Here is a 20,739-nt window from a genome sequence, read left to right as displayed (position 1 = left end):
GTTGCCAGGAATTCAGGACATTGCACAAAACCTTCGGGAAACCAAAGCAGAGACGCGAACTTTTTTCTTTTTTTTTCTTGGGTCTTTTTCGAGCCGAACCCTCAACACATGGAAGTTCCCAGGCTAGGGGTCAAATTGGAGCTGTAGATGCCGGACTATGCCGCAGCCGCCGCAACGCCAGATCTGAGATGCCTGAGATGCGTCTGCGACTTACACCACAGCTCGTGGCAACCCAGGATCCTTAACCCACTGAGGGAGGCCGGGGATCCAACCTGCGTCCTCATGGATGCTAGTCACATTGTTTCAGCTGAGCCACCGCGGGAACTCATGGAATTCTGTTTAGATGCTAGTGCCTGCTTAAGACTCGCTTCCTTCTGTAAAAAGGGAAATGATAAAGTGTCCAAAGGCTATTAAGAAGCCAAGTGGGCAACTCTTACTCTTTCCCTGATTTAAGGCATGAAAAGGAACGGAAAAGGAAGCTGTTTCTCTCCAGGACAACCACCGTCCTTTTCGAGCCACAGAAGAAGCCTCCGGCCACCCTCACTCCAGCGCAAGCCCTCCTCCCCCTCCCCTCCCCTCCCCTCCCCTCCCCTCCCTCCCCTCCCCTCCCCTCCCCTCTCCTCCCCTCCCCTCTCCTCCCCCTCCCCTCCCCTCCTCCCTCCTCTCCCCCCGCCCCCAGCCCTCCCATTGGGCAGCCCGCCGGCTCGCTCGCGTGGTCCGAGGGGGCCGAGGCCGGCCGGGTGACATCACGCCGGGACCGCCTGGGCCGCGGCGGGGAGGCAGAGAGGGCTCCTGGGCGCCGGCGGAGCAGCCACGTACTCGGACCTCGGACGCCCCCGCCCCGCCGCGGTTATGTACGACTCCGAGCGCGGCTGGAGCCTGTCCTTCGTGGGCTGCGGCTTCCTGGGCTTCTACCACGTCGGGGTGACCCGCTGCCTGTGCGAGCGCGCCCCGCACCTCATCCGCCACGCGCACAGGTTCTTCGGAACCTCGGCCGGGGCGCTGCACTGCGCCGTCTTCCTCTCCGGGACCTCGCTGGGTAGGTCGGGGCCGCCTCCCGGCTCCGCGCGGAGCGGGCGCGCGCGGGGGAGCGGGGCTTGGACACACGCTGCGGGGTCCACAGCAGGGTCTTCCCAGACGGGCGCCTCCTCCGATGTGTCCTCTCGCCCCCGCGCGCGGGGAGCTCGGGTGCCCGGCCTAGGAGCGGGGGCGCGTCGGGCGGGCGGCTCTGCCGCGCGTGGGAACCCTGAGCGCATCCCCGCCTCAGCTCCCTTTTGGCGCCCAGGCTTGAAGGAAGCCCCCTACCCGGGACTGACGATGCCGGGGTGTCGGGGGCAGAGGGACGATTTGCCCTGGGTCCATCCAGGAGGGGAACTTTGGCCCGTGTCTGCTCGGGGTGGGTGCCTTCTTTCCTCCGGGCATTAGAGGGGCTGGAGACACTCCTCCCCCGGGAGCCTTTGCTCTCTGTCCAACCCTCCCTGGGGTCGCGTGCCTTTTGGGCAGAGGGCAGCTCGGTGGCTTGGAAGGGAAGGGGCTTGGGGAGAGATGTGTTGTGGCAAGGGTGGGGTGGAGGGGAGGGGACGTCGGAAAGGTGTCTCCTCGCCCCCTTTTCAGTATTCGAGACCCTTCCTGGCCTAGAATGGACCCCTGGACACCCCCATCCCATCCTCCCCTCCCACACATCCGGTCACAGCTCTGGAAGCTAAGTCCCGGGCACTTGAATCTGGTCCTAAGGAAGCCTCTCTGTCCATGTGGGTGCCCGTTTGGGAGGAGAGGACTGGCCGGGACTTGTGGCCAGCTGGCTTAAATGACCAGGAAAAGCATCCTTGGCCTGGTGCGCTAGCCAGGGGCCAGGGCCTAGAACGGGTGGCAGCCTAGAGCTGTTGGCACACAAAAGTGCCCAGACAGGAGAATAATGCCCCTTATCAGCCCTTGTTTAATTAGGCTGTAAAACAGCTTACTCTTTGCTCTATCCAGGCACTGCGGTGCTGGACACTGCCAGCAGAGAGTGACTTTGTTCCTGGTGGCCAGGAATCCCATGCCAGCAAGCACAGCCCTGCCATTGGGTAGGGTCAGTGAGCAGACCCTGGGCTGATCAAGAGGTGGGGATTAAGAGAGGCCATGCTGGCTGCCCTCCCCGCTGAGGGGGAGAGGAGCAAAGGGCAGGAAATGTGATCTCTGAGGACGGCGCTGGCTACTCCAGCTAGTGTGCACACCGTGGGCTTTAGCAACGATAAACGCCAACTCTTGTGTCCCGAGGTTGTGACCCAGAGACATCCACATGGGCAGATGTTTAATTGGGGCCTGATTCAAATGCACAGACCCCAGCACCTGAAGTGCATTGACCCCAGTGTCAGCGGGTTTCCTAACAGGCAGAGGACAGGTGCAGCCTGGGACTGTGCCCTGCAGGGGGACGCCGGGGCCACTAAGTTCCTGCAAAGTGGGTCTGGAGGTTTCCGCTGGAGCTGCTTCTCAGGTTCTGGGAGCCCCAGGCTCCTGCTTTAACCGCCTGTCTCACTTGGGGGACCGCCAGGGAGCATTTCCCGGGGCCTGTGACTTGGGCAGGACTCCCGAGAGCGCCTCTAAACCAAGACTGACTTGGCAGGAGAGCCTGGGGGAGCCAGCCAGCGAGGCACAGTTGTGCACCTTCTCCCTGGGCTCTGGGGGCCACGTGTGCGGGGATTGCTGGGTGGAGATGGAAGTGGGTCAGGACCGGCTGAGGTGTGCCTGACCTTCTGCATCCCAGGGCTCGTGGTCGACCAGGGCTCGGGCCGGGACAGGAACCTGCCAGGGCAGTGCAGGTCTGCCAGAGAGGAGCAGGCCAGTGAGTGAGGCCAGATGGAGCATGAACATGCCCTGTGCCCACTGGACGGTCTGGCAATTCTGGCATCGGAGGTGAAAAGTTAGGTCTAGTTATTTATTACATGCTTCCTCTGGGTCGAGTGCCTACAGCTTATAGTGTATCTAATCCCCTCTCCCTCCAAAAGGTAGGTAAACCCTGTCCCAGGTTAAAAACACAGAGTCTGGGAGTTCCCGTCATGGTTCAGTGGGTTGAGAACCCAGCAGAGTGTCTGTGAGGATGCGGGTTTGATCCCTGACCTCACTCGGTGGGTTAAGGGTCCAGCATTGGCACAAGCTGTGGCATAGGTCACAGATGCAGCTCGGATCTGGCGTGGCCATGGCTGTGGCGTAGGCCGGCAGCTGCAGCTCCAATTGGACCCTTGGCCTGGGAACTTCTGTATGCTAGGGGTGCGGCCCTAAAAAGAAAAAAACCCCAGTCCTACAGTCTGAGACTTAGAGAGGCAGTGCAGTGACTTATTTCAGTCGGTCAGCTAGCAAGAGGTGGAGGCAGGATTCAGACCCAGGTCCCAGGCTGCACTTGCGCTCTGCTCCCGGTGGTGCCAGGCCTGTTTGTGCTAAAGCTGCGATGCTGTAAGTTCCTGGCTTCTGGCCCGATGGAGGGATGGAGGGGAGGAGAGGGCTCACGTGGGCCTCTGAGGCTCATTCCTGTGGCCATGGCCTCGAGCAGCACTAACCAGTAGAAACATGTACATCTTGCATTTGCTAGTAGCCACATGGAAAAAATAAGACATAAATGAAATTAATTTTATCCCAGTATAGCTGAAGCGTCATCATTTTCACATCTGATCAATATAAAACATTATTCCCGAAATATTTTACTACTTTTCTTTTTTTTTTTTTGGCCATGCTCTTGGCATGCAGAAATTCCCGGGCCAGGGATCAAACCTGCACCACTGCAGCAGCCTGAGCCACGGCAGTGACAATGCCAGATCCTTAACTGGCTGAGCCACCAGGGAACTCCGATTTTACTTTTTGTTGTTGTCGTCCGAAGCCTTTGAGAGCCCGTGTGTCTTTTACCCATCTCACTTTGGACCAGCCATTTCTCGGGCTCGGGAGCCGAGTGTGGCTGCTGGATCAGACAGGGCAGGACGAGGGAAGGGGAGAGGCTGGCGGCTTCCCTGCCGTCAGGTCTCTGGTCTTGCCATGAAGAAGCCACATCTCCAGGGTGGTCCACGCCTTTGTATATTTGTCTCTCCGCCACCCTCCCAGACCAGACGCTGGAGATGCTCATGGGCCTTGTCCGCAGTGCCAGGAGCCGGAGCCTCAGCATCCTCCACCCATCCTTCAACCTGAGCAAGCGCCTCCGAGAAGGTCTGCGCAGAATCCTCCCAGACAACGCCCACCAGCTCCTCTCCGGCAAACTCTGCATCTCGCTCACCAGAGTGTCCGATGGGAAAAACGTGCTGGTGTCTGACTTTCGGTCCAAAGAGGAAGTCCTGGACGTAAGCAGTTTGCTTATCGGGTGCTGTCAAGCAGGAAAGGCCGTTTTGTTCTGAAAGCAACACAGAGGGGGCTGTCGCAGGCCACCTGCCCCGTTCCTGGTTGCCTAAGATGCTGGTTTGCTTCCTACCGGAGTGCCGTAAACTTGGTGTGGATCTGGTGATCGGGTCTGGAGCACCGGCAAACCCTGAGTGCTCTAGGACAGTTTCGGTTTCAGCTTTTTCGGCAGGGGGGAGGTGCACCCACAGCACACGGAATTTCCGGGCCAGGAATAGAACCCATGTCACAGCACTGGATCCAGCAGGGAGCTCCTAGTTTCAGTTTCAAATAACACGTCCCCATCCTTCAAGACTTGGCTCACGACCTCTTGCTCCAGGGGCCTTGTCCCAGAAATGCACACCTCCTCCCAGCAATGCCTGTTCCTTAGTGAGGACCCCTCCGGTGAAGCCCCACAGGGGCAGGCGCTTGTCTTATTTGCCTCTGTCCTCAGGCTGTAGCCCAGAGAGGATCACAGGCCGTATCAAAATACCAGTGAATTTGGCTGATGTGCCTTGTGTGAGAGCTGGGACAGCCAGCACCTGTGAGCCCCTGCGTGCGTCCTTTCTCTCGTTGTATCAGTGTTCCGTCCTGCTCAGTGCTCTCCAGTAGAGGGTGACACAGAGCCTGGTTCCTGGACCAGCACCTTCAGCCTCCCCAGCAGGCCTGTTAAGAGTTGCAGACTCTCGGGCCCCACCTCCAACCTGCTGCTTCAGCAATCCCGTCTGTGGGTTGACCCGCCTTCTGGGTGATTCTGATGAATGTCAGCCCCGATGGCACCCCTTCCCGGCCAAGCAGCTAGTCATGGACCCTTGGGCCTGCCCGTGATGGCGCGGTGGGGGCCTCGTGGGGGAGCAGGGAAGGCAGTTCAGGTCTGCAGCCGGCGTGGTCAGAGAACGTATCATTGCGCTTGAGATCAGAGATTTGCAGGTGGGTTCACCCCCATCCCGCCATTTATGAAAGCACCTACTACACGCAAAGAGCCCTTTTGGGCTCGTTGCTCTTCTGGCCTGGAGAAGGCTTATCAAGGCCCAGGGAAATGAAAGGGAGCCTGTTCTGGCCCTCGGTTCCACTCGCTTTCTATTTCACAGGCCTTGCTGTGCTCCTCCTTCATCCCTCTGGTCAGCGGCTTCATCCCTCCTTCCTTCAGAGGCGAGGTAAGTCCGCTTCGAAACTGTGTCTGCGCAGCTCCTGCCCGTGAGGCGCGGGGCTCAGGCGCTGTGGGACCTCGGGCCCCATCCCCAGACGCAAAGCCTTTCGTGTCTCAGTTTGGAGACAGAAATTCCATCGCTGGCCCCGCTTCCGGGCTGCCTGGGACCATCATTAGCTGGTTATGTGTCGGGTAAGCTGTTGGCGTCATCGTCCCAGGAGCAGCAAAATAGGTGCCCAGTGGCCTAGTTAAAGGATAAGATGCTTTAGAGTCGGTTCCTCGCTGAACATAGAGCTTTATTTTTAGGGGTTGGAGTTTCTGTCCTTTCTGAGCCCGACTCTGGCCTCTTCAGGGCGATGCTTGGGGCAGGAGCTACCCACAAATTTCAGTCTGGCTCCATTCAACAGAGACGAAAACACGCAGGACTGATTCCGAGCCCTGCCGGTGGAGAAACAGAAGTTGCGGGGTTCGTCCCGCAGGCTCGGGCCTAGATGCTGGGCGATGCCGGACCACTTGGCAGCTTCCTCCTAGAGCAGGGGTTGTCAACGGGACACCCTTCTGGCCCCTCCCATCCCAGAACCTTGGCAATGTCTGGTGATGGTTTGGCTTGTCACAACTTTGGGAGAGAGCACACGATATCCCGGTGTCTCAGCAGGAAGGCACTTTCTGTTTTTATTTTTATTTTATTTTTTTCTTTTTCAGCCACCTTGCAGCCTATGGAGTTCCCAGGCCAGGGATTAGATCCAAGCTGCAGTTGCAACCTAGGCTGCAGTTGTGGCCATGAGAGTCTTTAACCCACTGCTCCAGGCTGGGGATCAAACCTGCGTCCTGGCACTGCAGAGACACCGACCCTGTTGCACCACAGAGGGAACGCCAGGCAACACTGGGTTCTCCACCACTGAGCCGCCAGGGAAGCCCCCACCCGTGAGCTTGTAGATGCTCCCCTCCAGCTTCCATACAGAGTGTCTGGCAACAGTTGAGAAAATACTGCTGTGTGTACATATCTAGTCATTTTTGGACTCAAGGCAAGAGTATCTCTCTCTCTTTTTTTTTTTTTTTTTTTTGTCTTTTTTTTAGGGCCGCACCCTCGGCATATGGAGATTCCCAGGCTAGGGGTCCAATCGGAGCTACAGCTGCCGGCCTTCGCCACAGCCACAGCAACTCGGAATCTGAGCCACGCCTGTGACCTACACCACAGCTCATGGCAACGCCGATCCTTAACCCACTGAGCGAGGCCAGGGATCAAACCCACGGCCTTAGGGATGCTAGTCGGGCTGGTTAACTGCTGAGCCACGACAGGAACTCCAAGGCAAGAGTATCTTGATAGCTAAGGCACGGCTGACATGCCTGATTCCTTTCTGGACTTGTTTTTGGCCAAGGCGTGCCCTGAGAGTTCTCTTTGGAAGGACTGGCCGGGGAAGGTCTGATATTTGGAAGATGTGATATTTGCAGGCCTCCCCCTGTGGACACTGACTTCTGGGCTGTGATGGTCGTGGGTTCGGCACTCATTCTGGACACTGGTGTCATAGATGCAGACTTGGTCCAGGTTGTCCTCAGACCTGCCTGCCGCAGCCTAGCTGTGGGCACTAAGGAAAACCACAACCGTGGTTCTTACAGAACTTACCCCAAATGCTACTTAGTTGTGGGTTAAGATTCCATTTTCCGAGGGCTGTTCAAGTCCCAGTTTCTCTGTGTTGTGGAGTCTCCAGGGCTGCTTCTCATTTCCCAGTTGTGGACAGAGCCAGGCTCACCGATTGTGTTGTCCAAGATTTCTCGGGCGGCAAGGGCCCATGACCCTCCATCTCCCTCAGGGCTGAGTCCACATCCCACTGTCCCCAGTGGACACAGCTAAACAGCGCCTTTGTGCAAATTACATGGTCACATCCAGGGACGCCCACCTGGGCTTAGGACTTGGCCACCACAATGTGGGTCAGACGCCAGCCTCTGTCTGCCTGTTTTGCTTGGTGCTTTTTGTGCAGTGCACAAACTACACAACAGCATGTAGCAACCCTGAGTGCCAGCCTGCAGCCTGGCCTGGCGCAGAGGTGCTCAGGAAGGAGTTCCTAAAAGAGTAACTCCAAAGTCCCGTCCTCCCAGCGTATCCGCCTGCAGCTCTCTGCCCATCATCTGAAACGCACAGAAGGAGTTTCTGTTGTGGTGCAGCTGAAACGAATCTAACTCGTATCCATGAGGATGTGGGTTCGATCCCTGGCCTTGTTTAGAGGGTTGGGGATCCGGCATTGCCGTGAGTTGTAGTGTAGGTCACAGACGTGGCTCAGATCTGGCATTGCCGTGACTGTGGTGTAGGCTGGCAGCTGCAGCTCCGATTTGACCCCTACCCTGGGAACCTCCATATGCCGCGGGTGCAGTGCTAAAAGTCAATACAAATGAAAACACAGGAGTTCCCGTCGTGGCGCAGTGGTTAACGAATCCGACTAGGAACCATGAGGTTGCGGGTTCGGTCCCTGCCCTTGCTCAGTGGGTTAACGATCCGGCATTGCCGTGAGCTGTGGTGTAGGTTGCAGACGCGGCTCGGATCCAGCGTTGCTGTGGCTCTGGCGTAGGCCGGTGGCTACAGCTCCGATTCGACCCCTAGCCTGGGAACCTCCATATGCTGCAGGAGCGGCCCAAGAAATAGCAAAAAGACAAAAAAAAAACAAAAAACGAAAGAAAACATACAGCCCAGAGCTTCTGACAGTGCCTCCTGTGTTTTGCTTTTTTTTTTCTCCCTTAAAAGCGATATGTGGATGGAGGAGTGAGTGACAATGTGCCTTTCTTTGATTCCAAAACGACCATCACCGTGTCCCCTTTCTATGGGGAGAATGACATCTGCCCTAAGGTCAAGTCCACGAACTTTCTTCACGTGGACTTCACCAAGCTCAATCTGCGCCTCTGCTCAGAGAACATCTACCTGATAAGCCGGGCACTCTTCCCTCCGGATGTCAAGGTGAGGGAGGCCATGGGTTCTGGAGGGACCTCTCTTGGCTGCCGGGGACCCACCAGCTGTCCTTTGCAAACCAGTGGATGCAAACAGACCCCCTCTTTGGCTAGGCTCTTGTCCTAGCTCAGTGCTGCCCCCTCTGGCCGTCGGAATCCCCTGGGGACTTTTATGCATAGATTCTTCTTCTTTTTTTTGGTTTTTTGGCAGCCCTCTGGCATATGGAGATCCCTGGGATCGGATCCGAGCCATGGTTGTGACCTACACTGCAGCTGGGGCAATGCCCTGATCCTTAACCCACTGTACTGCTCTGGAGATTGAACCTGTGTCCCAGTGCTCCAGAGACACTACCAATCCCGTTGAGCCACAGTGGGAACTCCCCCCCAGGGACATTTAAACAGCGGCTGCTCCCATCCCACATCTAAGGGCCAAGGCTTAAGTATCAGCAGCCTGGGTGGTAGGATTTTTTTTTTTAATTATCCCAATGATTCTTTTTCTTTTGAGGGGCGGGGGGTTGAGGCATGCAGCAGCTTGATGTGGGATCTCAGTTCCCAGGCCAGGGATTGAACCCCGGGGCTACAGTGGTGAAAACACTGAGTCCTAACTACTGGACAACCAGGGAGCTCCCGCTCTACCCCACCCCCGCCCATGATTCCTATTTGCAGCCGTGTCGAGAACTACACCTGCGTTTGGTGGTTTAATCTTTCTCGACTGCTGTTGCAGTATAGTGGACTTAGCCACCCGAAGGTAGTAAGAAAATTGGTAGATGCGCACAGCACTGCTCCCCAGGGAGAAAGAAGGCCATGCGGTGGCATGTATGTGACAGCGTGTGCTCGCGGGGAGAGGGGTGGCTATACACAGGACTGGTTTCCCCGTGTGGTTTGTGTGCAGAGGAGCAGAGGTAGCAGCTGTCTCTGTCCCATGTCAAATAGATCAGGCCCTGAGGTTTGTTCGGGTTGAGATTGTCCAGGGACCAAGGGGGCCCAGAGGAACCAGCACCCGTCCTGCTGGGGCACCAGGGGTGTCCTTCGAGCTGAGCCCTGCAGGAGAGCAGAGCTGCTGTCTCCTGGGCACGCAGAGGCCCTGTCCAGCCCCACAGTGGCAGTGGCTCAGAACTTAGACAATTCTTGGGCTTGTGTCTGCCACCTTCAAGGGATGTTTAAAGGAATGGAGCTTGGTGACTCCCCTGGGCAGTTACTTCCTTGATTTGTCCCCAGGTCCTTGGAGAGATATGCCTTCGAGGATATCTCGATGCCGTCAGGTTCTTGGAAGAGAATGGTAGGTATGGGGGGGTTTGGGGGAGAGCCACACGGCCTATGGACATTCCCACACTAGGGATGGAGTGGGGTTGCAGCTGCTGGCCTGTGCCACAGCCACAGCAATGCTGGAGCCAAGCCATTTCTGCCACCTACGCCACAGCTTCCAGCTCATGGCAGCGCCGGATCCTTAACCCACTGAGCAAGGCCAGGGATCAAACCTACATCCTCACAGTCGGGTTCTTAACCTTCTGAGCCACAGTGGGGATTCCAGGTGAGCGCCTTTAACGAGCGTTCTATTCATGGGCTTGGGAAACGGGAGAGTGATATTGGTTCTAAACTCAGCGCCCACCACCTCCCCCCACTGTCTTGCTCAGCCCTCCCATTAACCCTGGGACAGAGGACATCTTTGCCCCACTTTACAGAGGCCACTCACTTGGGGGGGCAGAGCTGGGATCTGAACCCAGGCTGTCACACGTCCCCAGGTGTCCCCAGGCTGAAGGCACTTCCTTTTCTTTCTCTCTCTTTTTTTTTTTCGTCTTTTTTTTTTTTAAGGTCCGTACCCGTGGTATGTGGAAGTTCCCAGGCTGGGGGTCAAATTGGAGTTGCTGCCAGCCTACACCACAGCCACAGCAGTGCTAGATCCAGGCTCCATCTTTGACTTACACCACAGCTCACGGCAACACCTGATCCTTAACCCAGTGAGTGAGGCCAGGGATTGAGCCTGTGTCCTCATGGATACTAATCAGGTCCATTACCACTGAGCCATGATGGGAACTCCTGCTTTTCTTTTCTGCTTGAACTATTGTGAGCCTTTAGTTTGACAAGAGAGGAAGACAGGGTTTCTGGCCGCAGATGGGATGCCTCCAGCCAGGCGCAGGCCACGCACACCTGCTGGGGCCCGTTTCCAGCCTTTGAGTCGAGTCGGCCTGGCTCATCCAGGCTGCGGGAGTCGAAATGTTAAGAGTGCATGTTTGGGGCTCTTTTTCTTTGATACTAAAAGCTGGTTCATGCATTGATCCCCTGAATCAGCCTTTGACCAAAACCGCAGAGAAGGTGTGGCTCACAGGACAGACACGTCTTTATGCAGAAAACGTTTACCGTGTATCTCCCAGATGCCAGGCCCTGGGCTCTGTGCTAAGGACAGCGTGGTGGACAGACGGATGTGGCCCCCTGTCCTCTGGAGTGTAGTCTTGCGGCAGGCTGGGCACACAGGTGAGCAGAAGGCGGATGGTGTGCCAGGATGCTGGAGGGTCACACAGGAGGGATTGCAAGGCAGGAAAAAGCAGGGCCTCCAGGTGGATGCCTTGGGGGTGACTTGGAGCATCCCAGGTGTGGGCAACGTGAATATGAGGCCTGCAGGCAAGTTGTCCGTTGGAGGACGGACAGAAGGCGTGTGTAACTGGAGTGTCAGGGGGTGGGGTAGGGTACCTGGAGAGGTGGACAGAGAGGAGGGGGCGGGAGAGGCGATGAATGCTAAGTGGAGGGAGGGGCTGCGCTCCGCCAGGCCTCGTTGAGGGGTTTGCATCCTGCAGCAACAGAGGGCTGCTGAAGCTGGAGTGAGGGCAGTGGGAGGAGACCTCTGCAGAAACACCCCCCCTCCCCTTCCCCTGCCCAGCCTGCCAAGGCTTCCTGGAAAACCAGCATGCAGGAGGCCAAGGAAGCTTGGCTGGGGTTGCGCCACAAGGATGGTGGAAGGGGCCTGAGGGAACAAGACTTGGAAATGACCAACCTGACCCACCAGAGATTCGGGAGGGAAAGTCCTGGCCTCTGGCTTCTGCAACTGGGGTGGGGGGTGGGGGAGGGGCTCTGCTCACTGCCCGGGGAACTCGGGAGGGCGTGGGTTCTGCAGGAAAGCCGGCGATGCCCCAGGGATATATTTGGGTGGTTGTGCAAGAGGTCGTGTTACCAACTTTCGGTTCTGGAGAGCAGTCGGGACTGGGGAGGAGATTCGGGGCAATCTGGGAATAAGTGGTGGTGATGGGCCCTGTAAAAGTTATCAGGTGACTGTGCACAAGCCGCCTCCCTTCCTGGGCCTCTGTTCCCCCATCTGTAGCCAAAGGCATGTGGACCAAGGTACGTCCAGGTGATTCTTAGTGATTCTAAAGACTGGCGTGTGGCTGTGCGTTGGCAGCATTGGTGCTGTGTTTGGGTTTAACCATGTAAGCGAGGTCCTCCCTCGGCCAGGCCAGCCTCCTTGGGGTCCTGCGGACGATGCCTGGGAGAGGGGCAGGTGTCCTCTGGGAACAGCTTCTCTGAACCATTCCTAAGGGGAAGAAAGTCCCCGAAGGTGAGCTGTGCTGTGTGTCTGACAGAGGCTGGAAAGTTCCGGGAGGGCAGAGATGGGAGGTGTGACCTGGGGAGCAAGGCACAGGCTCCGAGGGCAAGAGCTGAGCCAGGGCCGTTGTGGCATTCCCGTCGTGGCTCAGTGGAAACGAATCTGATTAGCATCCGTGAGGATGCAGGTTCGATCCCTGGCCTTGCTCAGTGGATTAAGGATACGGTGTTGCCGTGAGCTATGGTATAGACGGCAGATGCGGCTTGGATCCCATGTGGCTGTGGTGTAGGCCGGCAGCTGCAGCTCTGATTGGACCCCTATCCTGGGAACCTCCATATGCCAGGGGTGTGGCCCTAAAAAGACAAAAAAAAAAAAAAAACAACCCCGCCATCCTGCTGCCCCCATCCAGGGGGAGAGCAGGAACCACTCACCGGTATTAGCCCTGAGCCCCACACCTAGGGCAGAACCTGCACAAACTCCTTGACTTCCTGCTTCTTTCGAGGCCATGTGGCAGAAGGGTGCCATCTCTGACATCAGACCTGGGTTCGAATCCCTCTCTGCCATGTATTGGCTGCGTGGCTCCAGACAAATCTCTTAACCTCTCTGTGCTTCTGATTCCTCAGCTGAGAAGCAGAGATGATGATAACGGTAGCAGTTGAGCAGCCACTGCAGGGACTGGAACGCTGGCTTAACCAGTGGCTCTGTTATTATAAATTCGTTCCAATCCGCATCTCTGGACCTCCTGGATGCACCTGTGGCTCTAGGGCCCACACAGCTGGAGAGTGCTGGTGCCAGGAGGCTGACTCACATCCGCCCGGCTTCAAAGCCCCACCCTTCTTTCTCCCAGTGGGGTGCCTGCCCTGGTCGATCCCTGCCTGGTGCAGACAACAAGCCTGCAGCTTCCCAGTCTCACTTGCTTCCCTCTGCCTGGGCGGGTGGGCGGGTGGGCAATGAGGTCGCTGTCTGAAGTCACCCGATGGGTCTGTTTCTGTGCCCTTTGTAGGCATCTGTGACAGGCCCTATCCCGGCCTGAATGTGTCCTTGGCAGAGTGGGACGTCTTTGAGCCACCCTGGGAGCCCTTGAGCCCGGACTCTTCCCCGGGGGTGGCCGCCTGGGAGGCGAGGCCCGAGGGAGACGAGCTGCTGGACCACCTGCGTCTCAGCATCCTGCCCTGGGACGAGCACATCCGGATCCTGTCGCCCAAGCTCATGCTAGGTGCTGGCTCTGTGGGGGCAGGGCGGCCGAGGAAGGCTGACCTCTCTGACCTCTGAGATGGGGCGGGGCAGGATCCGTGGCTGGGGCGGGGGGGGGGGGTACCTCCCAGCACAGGCCTCCTATCCCCCGGACCCTGGCTCAGACTCCCTTCCCATGGGGTCACAGCCAGAGGAAAACAAACTCCAGCTGAGGTTGAGTTAAACCAGCTGTGCTCTCTGCTCCCAAGATCCAGGCACACTGGATTTGGGGGGGCTCCAGGGCAGCCTGGTCTCTGCTGTCCACCCATCTCAAAGCCTTCCCTCTTGAGCAGCACCCCCAAATTTCTCCCTCCCCCAAAACCATAGTCTTGAACCTTCGTCATCAACTATTTGATGGATGGATGAATGCACCATCCAGCTTCCAGTGGGGCATTTGGGGAAATTCAAAGATGAACGGCCCACCATTTCCTGCCCCTGAGGCACTGACACCCTAGGAGTTACCAGTCACCAGCAGCTGCCCAGGTTAATCTTATTTGAAGCATCATGAGGTTGTTCTAAAGGGGAAAGAGAAGGCTGGGAGAGGGGGGCAGTTCCAGGCAGAAGAGACAGAATCTGGATGCCTCTGGTTGCTGTGGAGGCAGAGGTTTGACCGCTGGTCCAGGATGTCCATATGCTGCAGGTGTGCAGCCATTAAAATACATAAATAAACAAATAGATGAATAAAAGCGGGCTCAACTGGGACCTTGTGTCCCGTAGGTGATCCAGGGGCTGTCTGGCCACATTCCCCGTCTCATCTCTTTTGTGAAAGCTTCTGATTCTTCCTCTACATGGTATCTTGCAGCACTGAGGGAAGCAGCTAGAAACCCGGACGGGTACATAAGCAAGATGTGCAACTTCTTACCGATTAAGGTCGTGTCCTACATGCTGCTGCCTTGCACGCTGCCCCTGGAGTCTGCGATTGCTGTGGTCCAGAGGTGAGCGTTGCACGTGGCTTTGCGGCTTGCTCACGGCCTGAGAAATAAGGGAGGGAATCCATGTACGGCCTGCGGCTCGGGGCCTGGCTCCTTATACATCGGAGCTCATGGTCTGTATGGAACATGCTGGAAAGCGGCTCGTGGAGGAGTCCCAGCCCGTCCCACCTGCTTTCTTGGGGCTGTTACAGGTGTGTCACTTCTTGTAGGTCTGCACTTTTATTTTTTTCTTTCTGGGCCCTTTCTGGGCCCGCACCCGTGGCATGTGGAAGTTCCCAGGCTAGGGGTCCAGTTGGAGCTGCAGCTGCAGCTGCCAGCCTACACCACAGCCACGACAATGCCAGATCCATGCTGCATCTGTGACCTGTGCCCCAGCTTGTGGCAACGCCAGATCCTTAATCCACTGAGGGAGGCCAGGGGTCAGACCCACGTCCTCAGGGATACTAGTCAGGTTCATTACTGCTGAGCCATAATGGAAACTCCTGGTTCTTAACCCACTGAGGCACAACAGGAACTCCACTTTTATTTTGGTGTTTTATTCATGGTGTGTGGTGGGGGATTTGAGGCCAAGGCTTGTGTGCCTGCTGGGTTCCTGGGCATTTATGTACCCTCAGCCTTCTTCAGATTTATTTTGGTGTTTACTTTCTTTTTAGCAAGTTAGCATCTGTTCAAGTCCAAAGCATCCTTCAGGATGCAGCGCAGCTCTCCCGCTTCAGCCACCACCGTCCCATATCCCTTCCCCTTGCTGCGGAATTAGCCACCTGCTCCCATGCAGCCCTGCCCTGGGCTGAGGTCTGTTCCCACATTTCTCAAAGGCTGAGGCATGGGGTCCTTTTGTGTCCGAGTGGTGGGGGGGGTGGGAGTCTGAGAGGCAGTGATCAGGCCTCCTTGGTGCCTTCCTCTGCCGGCCACACACATGGCCAAGCCTGGCAGAGCTGGCTGAAGGGGGTGATACCTTCAGCCACAAGATGCTGTGCCTTGGTGGCCGTGTTGCCACAGGTGAGTAAAATCCTGGAGAACCAAGGGCGTTTCCTTTTAGTTCCATGGGAGTCTCTTGAGCTTTCCTGAATCAAAAGTAGCCACGGAGTTCCCTGGTCACCTAGCAGTAATGAATCTGGTGTCGTCACAGCTGTGGTGCAGGGTCAGTCCCTGGCCTGGGGCCAGGGAACTTCTGCATGCCGTGGGGGCAGCAAAAAAAAAAAAAAAGTGGCCTGCCTCTGCTTTCGGCTGTTCAATGGGCTTGTCTCTGGAATGTGTCAGGTGGGGTTAGGAGTGACCCCAGAGGTCACCTGTTCGCACTGTTGTAAGACGGCTGCCTTTGGTTTCTGTTGTGGCTTCGCCTTCGTGCTCACACCATGGGTGCGCCACTGTCCATTTTATCCCTGCAGACTGGTGATGTGGCTTCCAGACATGCCTGACGACATCCAGTGGCTGCAGTGGGCCACCTCCCGGATTTGCTGTCGGGTGATGAGGTGTCTGCTCCCCACGTCCAGGTAGATGACTTGGCTGTGGGCGTGTGGGTCTCACAGGCACCCTCTCATTGCTCTGGCCTCACATGCCATTCTAGAAATGTCACTGGGTCCCAGGTAGGTGGCAGGGAGCTTATCCTCTAGTGAGGGGGCCCTGACCTATGGGGGCAGCTGAGCAAATGAGAGGTTGCAGTGTGTCTGCTGGAAGCTTATCAAGTTGTAGTTGCATAGGTCACAGTGAAGCCGGGGAGGGGTGGGGATGTGTGCCATTGAGCCAGGGTTTTTTGTTTTGTTTTGTTTTTTATGGCGGCACCCAGGGCATATGGAAGTTTCCCGGCCAGGGACTGAATCCAAGCCACCAATTGCACCCTATACCTCAGCTGCAGCAACGCCGTATCCTTTAACCCACTGCGCCGGGCAGGGATCAAACCAGTGCCTCTGTAGCAACCTGAGTTGTGCCACTGTGCCGCAGCAGGAACTCCCATTGGGCCCAGGTTTGATGGCAGAAGAGGAGAGAGCTGGACAATGAAGCAGGGGAAGGGCAGAGGACAGGTGCAGGTCACTGCGGGTCAGCTAGTGTTGGTTTGTCTGAAGGACGTGGCTCAGATGCCAGCCCCACCAGGAGGGGGTGGGACATGCATGTTGGTGGCGGGGCGGCCAATGCAGATTCCCATGGGCCTCAGACTTGCTGAATCAGTCTCTCCAGATGCGACCTGTCCACCTGCATGGTTGACACAGCCCGGCTGCTGCTGCTGCTTTCTGATTTCTGAGAACGAATGTAGAGTAAGAAGGGCCGGTGGCTGAGTTAGAATTCTTCATCTGTTTCAGATCCCAGACACCAGCAAATGGCCACCAGCCTCCCCCCACAAACCAGAACACAAGGGGCGCTGCTAGCCTCCCCATTCCTCCTTGGACCCGGACGCCCACCCCGTGGACTGGCCAGTAGAGGCCACAGCTGACGTCTGTGATGTCTGGAAGATGGCCTCGGTGCTGAGTTTATAGCTCGCTGAAACCAAAGGCAATCTAGTTGCTTTAGGAAAAGCCAGGAAGCTACTTTCAGCGTAGGCAGTGGTTCAGAGCTTAAGGAAACCTCACGTGCGGGCGTGGACGTGAGATGGCTCGGTTGGGAAGTCGTACGGGGAAGACCAGCGTGGAGGGCCCACGGCTGCCCTCTTGCAGCCCTTCAGCTGCCCGGGGAGGCTCCTAGGTTGACTGGAGGAGTTTGGGCGGGAGGCCTCGTGCTGCGGTGGGGTTGGAGGAAGAGAGAAGCGTGGTCTCTGGTACAGGAAGCGGTCAGCATGGGGTGAGGGCGGCGAGGGGCGGCCGCTCCCGGCCACCTGGCCCCAGAACAAAGCACTGTCCCCTTGCTGAGTGGCCTGGCGTCAGGAGGCCATGCCCGCCTGAGGCCCACGTGGACCCCAACCACCCACCTTCATACCCCCGAGCCTGACTCTCAGGACGGATTCCCAGCTGCCTTTTCTGTCAGAACCACAGCCTGGTGAACCTCGGCCTAAACGGACACAATTTAACCGGTATTTACAATTTAACCAGCACATTCCACTCAGGCAACATCCTACACGCTAGATCTGCGCTCACTCCAAGGAAAGACACGTCGAACGGCGGATGGGATCGCATGGGACCTATTTTCTTACGTGTGAAATTATTCCGCCTTCTTCTGAGCAGCATGTGTTTTATAATTTTAAAAAAAGAAAGAATAACGCTTTTGTCAAAATGGCAAGGCACCCCCCTCCCACCTGGGCCGGACCCGCGACCCCGTCTATTTACGGCTCGGTTATGCTCTGGAACACGCCACGCGCAGGCGGCACCCGTGTGCGGTCGATCTAATGCCGGGGACCAGTCTGTTTGCTAAACAGAGAGCAAAACTCGTTGCACACATGAGCCTGGTCTCTTTAAAAAAAGGTCAAAGAAAAAAAGGAAGAGCATGTGGGTGGGTGTGTACCTGCAGAACAGACTGGAAGGACGTGTGCCAAAATATTGCCGGCGCTTCCCGTTTTGCTGTTATCTGAAATTCTATTTTAGATTGAATTTCTATGTATTTCTTTCGTTGGACGATACTTCATAATAAAAGGTCGTTAAGGTTTTTCCTCACCCCTCCATCCTTTGCAAGGAGCCAGTGTTGCTTTCCTTCCCTCACAGCCAAGCTCCTTTAACCGCCCCCACCCCCCGGGTTTATGGTCCCACTGCCCCAGGTGGCCCCCACATGCTCTGTCCTGGACCCTGGGGGCCAGAGTGTCCCTCCTGCCTCCCCTCTCCTTCCTCCGGGACCCCAGACTCTCCGACTCCATCCTGGGTGCGAAGCTCTTCCCAGCTCAGACGTGCCAGCTCTGCCGTGCCAGCTCTGCCAAGGACACAAGCTGCTCTGGGGAGGGGGGCTTGCTCACTCCAACCCCCTCCCCAGCTCTGGCCACCTGGCCCACCCGACCCCCCTTCGTCCCCATGGCTGGCTCCCTAACAGAAGCCCTCTTCCGGTGCAGGGCTCCTGGCCCCCTATGAGCTGCCCTGCATCTGTGGACTCCCAGGTCACCTGGACCAGGACCTGGGGACACGCTGAATCCCTGCTCACCCACTCCAGCTGGCTCCAGTCCTGTCTTGTCCACCTCCACTCAGCGGCTCTAGGAGCTGGCTCCCTGGCAGCAGCCTGCCCCTGCCCTGGGCCCCTACAAGGACCCCCGGGGGGGGTCTGGAGGCCTCACCCCTCTCGGGCCAGCCTCAGGACCAGAGCGGGTCAAGTCGCTCCACACCCCTACTGGAGAAGCTGCCTCCCTCCCGCCCGCCAAGGCTGCCCCCTCGTCCCACCAGCTCAGGGCCTTGTCCTGTCACCCTGCTTGCTGCACACCCCCTGTGCCTTCCTCGCGGGCTTGGCCCAGGCGCAGGGGAGATGGGTGACAGAGGTGAGCCCCGCATCTCAGGGTGCTCGCCCTGTGGAGTCCACAGCACAGGGTGCCCTGAACTCAGAGGAGGGGGACCTGCATCCCTTCCTGGAGGCCTCAGAGGTTTGGGGTCTGATTCTATTAAGAGAACTAGTCACTGGACTGCACCTGTCTGTCTGTCGCTTCACGAAGCGAGCTTGCTGGAAACCAGTGTCCTGGAAGACGTCACCAGTGATTCCGTCAGGACACATGGGTTATGCCATGTTTGTCAAAGGCTCCCCACCTCCCGAGGGGTTTCTTTCTCACACTAGAGGCCCCTCGGACTGAGCCTGTCCCACCCCAGCCTGTCCGGGTGGGGCTGGGGGAGGAGTACGGTGCTTGAGGGTTTTCATCCAACGACCCCCCCCCACTTCTGCTCACAACTTGTTGACCAAAGTGTCACGTGGGTGAGGGCACGGAAATGCAACTCCACCTGCTGCCCCCAAGGGGAACACCAGAAATCCTGGTGACGGGGCCTCTGGAAGCCACAGAAGATCTCAGAAACCAAAAGGTCTTCGTGACAGACTAGTTCGGGAAATGCTGGGTTAAAGAAAGTGCAGCAGGTGTTAAGTGCTGCAGGCGTTCTCACCTGTCATGGCTGGTGTGCTAGTGAGGGTACAGCTGCCGACTTTGTGTTCCTGATGTATCCTCTGTCACCCTGGCCCTTGTACACAGTAAGCTCTCAAAGAGCTGGCTCAGGACTCCTGCTGCAGCCTGCACGTCAAGCTCACGGCCAATCTGAGAGAGGAGGCTTGCTTAAGAGAGTAACAAGGAAACACAGGAAGCAAATCTCCTTTACTCAGTGTTTACAGGGTGCCAGGCCCCAGGGTTTAGCTCAAGAAATCCTCAGTATATCATTATGTTTCCTAAACTGCTATTCCCATTTTACAGATGAGAAAACCGAGGTTCAGGGGACCAGAACAATGCTTTTGGAATAAGTGTTCTGCTTGTGTGACTTATGCTTAAAATTGTTGTGTCTTTGGCAATCTTGGTCCAAGTTTTCACACCTGAAACAGTCTGCTGAGCCTGCGCTGGCAGACAGTGGAACCCACGAAGCCTCACGTTAGTGGCCAGAGGCAGGTTTCCTGGGCCCCGGGAGCCGGGCCTGTGGGCACTGAGCCTGGGGTACCTGGGGTCTTGCCCAGTAACAACTGGGCAGTGTTCTGAGCTCCTCTCACTCAGACACCCGGTAGCTACCGCCTGTTATGGATGCTCCACTCCCTCCTTGAAAAACTGCCTGTAAAGGCGAATCTAAGGTCACTAGTCTTCCGAGCTGTCGTCTACTGCACCCCTTCTCTACCCAGTCCCTGGGACATGCGGGCACCATTCAAGAGGTGGCTAAGAGCTAGAGGGGGCGCTATATCAGATTCTCCTGTGTTTGGGTCCCACCTAGATTTAGGGTTGCTCACTTGCTCTCTCTGGGTCTCAGTTTCAGCTTCTATGGAAGCTCACCTTACTGTTACGGTTAAGTAAGACTATTTATGAAAAGCTGTTGGCACGGTGCCTGGCACCTGGGACTAGGGACAGCGCGTCCATGGGGCGCTCTCTCTGGGCCAGGCGCAGCCTTACGTCTAGCAGCTCTTTGAACCCTCACAGCAACCCTATGACGCGGACATCATTCCTACCCTCACTTTACAAAGGAGGAAACGGACTCAGACAGGTACCGGCCTGGCTGAAGGCCACACAGCTCAGCAGTGGTGGAATCACGGCTGAACCCCAGCCAGCAGGTCTGTCCATAAAGCCAGCTCTCATGACCACTTCATAGGAGTTATTTAGGTTGTGATCCCTTGGCAAGTAGAGATTCAAAATGCCCTTAGAAGCCTTCAAGGCAGAGCCTCCTTGCCTGCCCTCCTGCATCTCTCACAAGTGTCCTCTTAATAAATCTGTTTCTTGCCTATCCCTCTCCCCTCAAAATAAGCCTTCAAATGCCCAGAGCCGATCTCAAAAGACTTTAGAATCTAGGGATGAAGTCAGACATGGGTACAAAGAATTTTTTTTAAAGGAGGGGTTCTTAAACCTAGTGAGCAAAAACATTACCTGGCACACTTTTAAAAACTTCAGATTTCTAGGTTCTACCTTCCAGAGGTCGATTCAGTAGGAAAGGACTGAGGTCCAGGAATGTGCTTTTTGTCTTTTTAGGGCCGCACCCGTGGCAGATGGATGTTCCCAGGCTAGGGGTCGAATCAGAGCTGCAGCTGCCAGCCTACACCACAGC

The 20,739-nt window shown here is 56.7% G+C and overlaps 1 protein-coding gene and 1 long non-coding RNA gene across 3 annotated transcripts; one reads left to right on the top strand and one right to left on the bottom strand.

Moving 5' to 3' along the window:
* On the top strand, positions 718–17,709 carry PNPLA3 (patatin like phospholipase domain containing 3). Of its 2 annotated transcripts, XM_021090847.1 has the most exons (10): positions 718–1,039; positions 4,072–4,304; positions 5,430–5,495; positions 8,226–8,435; positions 9,644–9,704; positions 10,715–10,897; positions 12,964–13,176; positions 13,996–14,128; positions 15,514–15,618; positions 16,423–17,709. In XM_021090847.1, exons 1-10 carry the CDS (start codon positions 853–855, stop codon positions 16,538–16,540), a joined length of 1,509 nt encoding a protein of 502 aa, XP_020946506.1. In that variant the 5' UTR covers positions 718–852; the 3' UTR covers positions 16,541–17,709.
* LOC110260616 lies at positions 15,625–20,687 on the bottom strand. The gene is made up of 3 exons (XR_002343856.1): positions 20,562–20,687; positions 19,114–19,279; positions 15,625–16,360 (listed from the first exon to the last, which is right to left on the bottom strand). It is a non-coding gene; the product is annotated as an uncharacterized LOC110260616 (long non-coding RNA).

This window comes from Sus scrofa, chromosome 5, assembly GCF_000003025.6.
Source record: "Sus scrofa isolate TJ Tabasco breed Duroc chromosome 5, Sscrofa11.1, whole genome shotgun sequence".
Classification (NCBI taxonomy): domain Eukaryota; kingdom Metazoa; phylum Chordata; class Mammalia; order Artiodactyla; family Suidae; genus Sus; species Sus scrofa.
The sequence above is the reverse complement of the archived record's forward strand: the minus strand, read 5'-3'. Positions and strand labels throughout refer to the sequence as shown.